This window comes from Mizuhopecten yessoensis, unplaced genomic scaffold, assembly GCF_002113885.1.
Source record: "Mizuhopecten yessoensis strain PY_sf001 unplaced genomic scaffold, ASM211388v2 scaffold1429, whole genome shotgun sequence".
Taxonomy (NCBI): Eukaryota; Metazoa; Mollusca; class Bivalvia; order Pectinida; family Pectinidae; genus Mizuhopecten; species Mizuhopecten yessoensis.
In genome coordinates this window covers 880,714-888,119 of record NW_018404042.1, presented here as the reverse complement: position 1 = coordinate 888,119, position 7,406 = coordinate 880,714, and the positions used below count along the sequence as shown (strand labels likewise).

At 37.3% G+C, this 7,406-nt stretch overlaps 1 protein-coding gene across 1 annotated transcript in view; it reads left to right on the top strand.

The window, feature by feature from the left end:
• Positions 1–7,406, top strand: part of LOC110462267 (kinesin-like protein KIF11-B) — a 49,151-nt gene that overhangs the window by 19,128 nt on the left and 22,617 nt on the right. The window contains exons 14-17 of the mRNA XM_021516173.1: positions 679–851; positions 1,903–2,031; positions 3,763–3,918; positions 6,054–6,110. Coding sequence (XP_021371848.1) covers positions 679–851; positions 1,903–2,031; positions 3,763–3,918; positions 6,054–6,110 — 515 coding nt within the window. The remainder of the gene's footprint in view (positions 1–678; positions 852–1,902; positions 2,032–3,762; positions 3,919–6,053; positions 6,111–7,406) is intronic.

The following is a 7,406-nucleotide window of genomic DNA, read 5'->3' as shown; positions in this document are numbered from 1 at the left end:
AAAAAAAAAAAAAAAAAAAAAAAAAAACTATATTTTTTTTTTTTTATTGAACAGCAGTATTAGCTCATTTACCCCTGAAATTTCATATTAATGAACTATGCCAACCTTTGAATTGGAAGAGTTCAAATGTATCTTCAGGGGTAAATGAGTTAATTAATCTTGTTCAATCTTGATAACTTCATGAACATCATGAAGAAAAAATCTTAATTTGGTCTGTGCGAGCAGTAGGTCTTGGTCTAACATGTCCCTGAAAGAAAATTCATGTGTATTACTGTTTCTTTAATTGTAATTAGACAATACAGTAATATATTTCAAGATCAGAATTGGAGCCACCCACAGTTTTCAGGGGAGAGTGGGTGCACTTTTTTACTGTAACAACCATAGGCATTAGCCATTTAAATTTCTTGTACAGGTTTATTATTGAAAAAAGTGTATTACCTGATAATAAAATAATCTTGATTCACAGCAGAACAGGTTTTTCTATTTGTGGTTCCCCCTTACTGCTCTAAGTGTTTTGAATATTCTTTAAAGCAAACCTGGGATCAACTGTGCCTTACTTACATCATTGGGGGAAGGACTTTCTTATTACTTCAATACAAAATATTATCTTTTTGAAGAAGACAAAATGATTATTTAAAAAATGCTAAAAAATCACGATTATTTTGCTGCACTTTTTAGTGAGTCTGCTACAGCAACAGCAGGACCAGACGTCCGTCACCTGTCAGTCGGTAACTGACCACCAACAGAGACTGACTGACCGGGCGGGGGTTGTCAGTCAGCACAGCAGTGACCAGACTGACCTACACTCAGCATGGCTGGACAGAGTTCAAGAAGCTACAGCATCTACGCAAGTGAGTTGAAACACTGCCTATAGCTACTAGTAGTTATTATATTTAGTGGACTCTGTGTCAGAGTTTAACTCTCTTTTTTTGCATTTCTCCTTGAAAAAAAATTAGTTATAGATCATAAATATTGCTTTAGGATGACATCAAGATTTTCACCCTCATTCACAGAAACTTGTCATGTGTCAGGCTTTTAAAGGTATAAGATGATGAAATAGATGGATTTGACAGTCTGAATGAGTGAAAACCATGCACAATCTAGATATACAGTCAAACTTCAATGAATTAAACTTCTAAGATTCTAATTTGTCAAACTTACGGTTAAGTCCAGATGTTTTTCCTTGTATAACACTATACTTATATTCTATTCATGAATCAAACTTTTATGAGTCAAATTTCTCACTGTTTCGAAGTGTAACCAATGTCCGTTGGTTATGTTGACATTGAAAATTTCAACTACATTGTAATAAAACTAATAAGTGAAAAAAATACACCTCTACATTACAATTTACATTGAATGTAACAATAGGCCATTGTCAAAGAAAATTATATACACGACGACGTCTCTTGTTTTTCTTTGTTTGTACATGTCGTTGCTTACATACTTTTGGGTTATTGGTTCTTTAGATAAAAGGTTGCCATATAATTTGTTTTTCATTTTCATCTCGTGAAATCACTACAACAACTAGGTGACCAAACCTGGTGATGGACCACAGAGGCATGGAGCAATCCATGCCCCTGTGTGATGGACAACATTAACACGTGTACAGGCTACAGAAAGTTTGAAATATTGAAGTTTGACTCTATATATACCATTGTTTTGGTGAAAAACTTGACATTGTGACGAAAATTTGCAACAAAACAAACAGCATCTCTTTGATATATGTATACCTATAATTACTAAGAACAGATGTCCAAATGGTGCAATTGTCCATCCCTCCAATAAAAACTTGACATTGTGACAAGAATTCGCAGTTTGTTTATGAAACAAAACAAACAGTGCATCTCTTTGATATATGTATACCTATAATTACTAAGAACAGATGTTTGTAAATTTTAGTCAGAGCAAGCTGAAGCACTATCAGATTTCCAGACAAATGTGTTTGAGCCAGCTGTTCAGCATGCAGTGGACTCCAACAAAATCTCTGCCACCATCCTTCAGAGACAAATAGAACTTTTAAACGCTCAGGTTTGTAACTTTTATCCTGTTCTACAATAAAACCAGTATCTGACACCATCCTTCAGAGACAAATAGAACTTTTACACGCTCAGGTTTGTAACTTTTATCCTATTCTACAATAAAACCAGTATCTGACACCATCCTTCAGAGACAAATAGAACTTTTAAACGCTCAGGTTTGTAACTTTTATCCTGTTCTATAATAAAACCAGTATCTGACACCATCCTTCAGGGACAAATAGAACTTTTACATGCTCAGGTTTGTAACTTTTATCCTGTTCTACAATAAAACCAGTATCTGACACCATCCTTCAGACACAAATAGAACTTTTACACAGTCAGGTTTGTAACTTTTATCCTATTCTACAATAAAACCAGTATCTGACACCATCCTTCAGGGACAAATAGAACTTTTACACGCTCAGGTTTGTAACTTTTATCCTGTTCTACAATAAAACCAATATCTGACACCATCCTTCAGAGACAAATAGAACTTTTACACGCTCAGGTCTGTAACTTTTATCCTGTTCTATAATAAAACCAATATCTGACACCATCCTTCAGAGACAAATAGAACTTTTACACGCTCAGGTTTGTAACTTTTTTAATTTATTCGTTAATTTTATTAAACATCAAAAGGAAGTGATTATGGGCGGATTGGTCGAGTGGTTAACACTCTGGCCTGCCACGCAGGCGGCTGGGGTTCCATCCCCGAAGTCGTTGTACGCATGGATATTCAGAGAAAGTAATTTTCTCCTGCCCACACAAATTGGTCTGGGGTGGATATTGCGGTATCTGTGCTGTAGCATTCAAGTAAGGTGGCACTATAAATGATGCCGTTGGAAACACGGTCCCACTACAAACAGAACACATTACATCTCCAGCATATACGCAGGCATACACACATAGGGAGATATTAGCCAGGTGGCAAAGGACTAGTTATTAGCGCCTGATAAGGCAGCTCCTGCGAATTCCTCAAAATTGTATTGATTAATGTGTTTATGCTAATTGTATATCTATGTACTGTAAAGCGCTTTAGAGTGGCTTATGTTAGCTAGATAGCTAGGGAGCTATATCAAATGTTGTATATATTGATTATTAATTGTATATCTAAAAACTACTGTCATAAATATATGGTGAAGTTTTAGTGAAATTCTGATATTACCATGCAATAAATCTGTATTTTTGGCATGTGTTCCTATTTGATAATCTGTCTATCAAATGATACTGTGATAACATCATTTTTAACAAGTCCAACGGTTAGTTCGGGTGATTCACTAGTCCTTGCTGAAATCTGCTTGTCTCTGACTACAGGACTAGTGTTAGTGTCAAACCCTGAATTCTTCAGAGGCAAATAGAACTTTTACCAGCTCAGATTTGTAACTTTTAACTTACCATTTTGAGACATCTGCAATAGCTATAAGCTAGGGCTGCGATGATACAATGTTGCAAATAGACTTTTAGTTACAACGTACAAAATAAACCTTGGGCCGCGGTGGCCAAGTGGTTAAGGTGTCTGACATTCTGCTACCACTAGCCCTCGCAGGTTCGTGAGGTACATTGGGCAGTCGCCAGGTACTGGCCGTAGGTCTAGGTCGGTGGTTTTTCTCCGGGAACTGCGGCTTTCCTCCACCTCCAAAACCTTGCACGTCCTTAAATGACCATAGCTGTTAATAGGATGTAAAAAAACAAAAATTATGAACAAACCTTTAGTAATCCTGATGCTGTTTTGTTGTTTCAGAAAACTGAGCAAGAACAGATAGTGAACAAATTCATGTCCACAATCACAGCTGGCATGGAGAATCTGACCACACTGATGGGGGATTTCTTCACACAAATGACGGCTGACCTTGACGAGACGGAGAGGCAGACAGCGGAGGAAGAAAGACTGGATAAGGTGTGATATTTAACGAAGTTTTGTTTCCTAACTCGTTTTTGTACGGGATAAACTGGCTATTTATTTATCAAGCTTAACATGCTACAAGTGGGTGACATATGTTGATAGCATTTTCATTGGTTAATATTTGTATGGTTAAAGCAGAAGTTATGGTTTTGTCGAAAAGCTCTTCTTCTTCTTTTTATGTTATGTAAATTAGCACAAAACATCCAAATGCGATATAAAAAGATTGTGTATTATGGGAATTTCAAAGCAATTGCAAATGTGACAATTTCCACACTGCGATCATTTAGAAAAAGTAAACATTTCACGCATGAGACTTTGACAATAAATATAGGCCATGATGTTTATATGTACTGGATGTCCCGATGAATGCATTTGTTACAATAACATCATGATTCTGGGGGTTCAGAAATCGGAGGGAGTTGTATTGAAGAAGTAACTTTTAGAACATAACATGGGCGTGTCGGGGAGAAAAAGGTCCCCTTACTCTTGTTAATTGGTTATATCTTGATTATCAAACTTTCATTAGTCTATTAAAAAAAAAAAAACATGGGTTAAAGCATTTCTATTTGGAAAATTGAAAAATTAACCTTAGGTAATATGTAAGCAAATTTCGCTCATCAGACATGTGGACAAGCCATTCCTTGTTGGAAGAACCTCTACAGCTGTAGATAAGGAACCTTCATTTGTTGAAGAACCCCTACAGCTGTAGATAAGGAACCTTCATTTGTTGAAGAACCTCTACAGCTGTAGATAAGGAACCTTCATTTGTTGAAGAACCTCTACAGCTGTAGATAAGGAACCTTCATTTGTTGAAGAACCCCTACAGCTGTAGATAAGGAACCTTCATTTGTTGAAGAACCCCTACAGCTGTAGATAAGGAACCTTCATTTGTTGAAGAACCTCTACAGCTGTAGATAAGGAACCTTCATTTGTTGAAGAACCCCTACAGCTGTAGATAAGGAACCTTCATTTGTTGAAGAACCCCTACAGCTGTAGATAAGGAACCTTCATTTGTTGAAGAACCTCTACAGCTGTAGATAAGGAACCTTCATTTGTTGAAGAACCTCTACAGCTGTAGATAAGGAACCTTCATTTGTTGAAGAACCCCTACAGCTGTAGATAAGGAACCTTCATTTGTTGAAGAACCCCTACAGCTGTAGATAAGGAACCTTCATTTGTTAAGAACCTCTACAGCTGTAGATAAGGAACCTTCATTTGTTGAAGAACCCCTACAGCTGTAGATAAGGAACCTTCATTTGTTGAAGAACCTCTACAGCTGTAGATAAGGAACCTTCATTTGTTGAAGAACCCCTACAGCTGTAGATAAGGAACCTTCATTTGTTGAAGAACCTCTACAGCTGTAGATAAGGAACCTTCATTTGTTGAAGAACCCCTACAGCTGTAGATAAGGAACCTTCATTTGTTAAGAACCTCTACAGCTGTAGATAAGGAACCTTCATTTGTTGAAGAACCTCCTGCTTGTTTCACCCTGTTCTGTAATAACACATTTCTGAGGAATGGTTCACCTTCAACAACTTCCAACCATCTTCATTCCCAGCAGTTGTGTTCTCTTTAGGCCAAAAACAAACAATAAATCCTGTGTTTCTGCTAACCCTGCTAACCCCTGCTAACCCTGCTAACCCTGCTAACCCTGCTAACCCCTGCTAATCCTGCTAACCCTGCTAATCCTGCTAACCCTGCTAACCCCTGCTAACCCTGCTAACCCCTGCTAACCCTGCTAACCCCTGCTAACCCTGCCAACCCTGCTAACCCTGCTAACCCTGCTAACCCCTGCTAACCCCTGCTAACCCTGCCAACCCTGCCAACCCTGCTAACCCCTGCTAACCCCTGCTAACCCCTGCTAACCCTGCTAACCCTGCCTTCCCTAGATTTGTGTACCTACCCTACAGTTGTTATTGGCATTTACTGATATTCACTGTTAAAGTCAGAACTTCTGCTCTATATAAGCATACTGAAATATTTATAAAAATAAAATGCCTTAGTACCTACCTACCCTCTTTTTTCTGAGGATGATAGCGGAAACATAAGTATTTTTTTTGTTTGGCCTAAGCTTCAGATATATTGATATCAGATTTAAAAGTGTTGTCTTTAATTTTTCCCATGCTCAGGAACTGGAGGAAAAAATAATGCAGCACCAACAGAAACGTTTGGAACTGGTAAAACAGGTAAGGACTTATTGCTGTACAGTGTACTGAATGTAGAAGGATCACATTGTTTTATAATTACAAAGCTACAACAATACATGGTACATATCTACGGTGAAGGCCATCTTCTTCCGTGGTCGCTCTAGTTAGTTCACTGGTGCTTTTGCACAAGGATACATTTTACCCGTAAGCTCAAAATGGGACTGAGAATATGTTGTGGCATAATGTCCATCTATCTGTCTGTCCTTAATATTTTCTTTAAAGCTAACAGTGCAAGTTAAAAAGCGTTCAATTGAAATTTAAAAAAAATCAATTTCAAAACTTTTTTTCTGGTTTTGAGATCTTCCTATCTCTTTCGACTATCGTTTCTAAGGAAGTGCCGACATTTTGGTTTGTCCTTGCTTGGTAACAAATATAAGTCTGGCTGGGTATAAAAAGCGCATTACCTATCAAACTGGTCATCATTCTACAACTGACCATCTTGCGATTCAATGCACCACGTACCCTGATCAACAACCGGTATCAAAAATCAAACGCATTATGAACTCTTAGTCTTCATCATGAAGACGCTTTAGTAGCAAAACACGTTCAAAATGTGACACTCCCAGGTGTGTAGTTAACAATGTGAAATGTGATCATTGAACCGTATCGAAATGATTGGAATTAGTATTGTTTTCACACAGGAGGTTATAACTATTTGGATATCTAAAATGTAAGCATTAGCATTAGTCGTATGTTTGTTTCTTTCAGGGCCGTACTTTTTTTTTGGGGGGGGGGGGGGGGGGAGGCAGGGATTGTGCATTAAATATTTTAATTGGTCGTATTTTACTGCTATTCCCACTTTTCTTAGATAGATTATTTCTTCAACTGATCTGATAAAAAATGTTGGTAAAAAATGTTGGAATAATTTTTATATATATATATAGTATAGTAGTGTCAACTTACGCACACAATGAACAAATGATAACCGTTTTGACAGGTAATGCGCCAGAAATAAATTTAAAAAAATAAAAGTTAATCTGAATTGAAAGCTTTTTAACTTGCACCGTCAGCTTTAAGTTACTTCATCTGAACAACCAAGAGCCCTAGAATCACGATATTTGGCCAATAGCATGCTTTGTCAAATTTGTTTAAATGATTATTACAGGAGTCGAATAGGTTAAAACTCTTCTGAATAACTAAAGGGCATCAGGTCATATTGTGTCCGTAGCATGCTGGGATGAAGTGCTATCAAGCTTATTTCAATAAATGACCTAGACCCGACTACAAGGCCACAAGAGTCAAATGTGTCAAAAACTGGAAAAACATCTTCCAAAG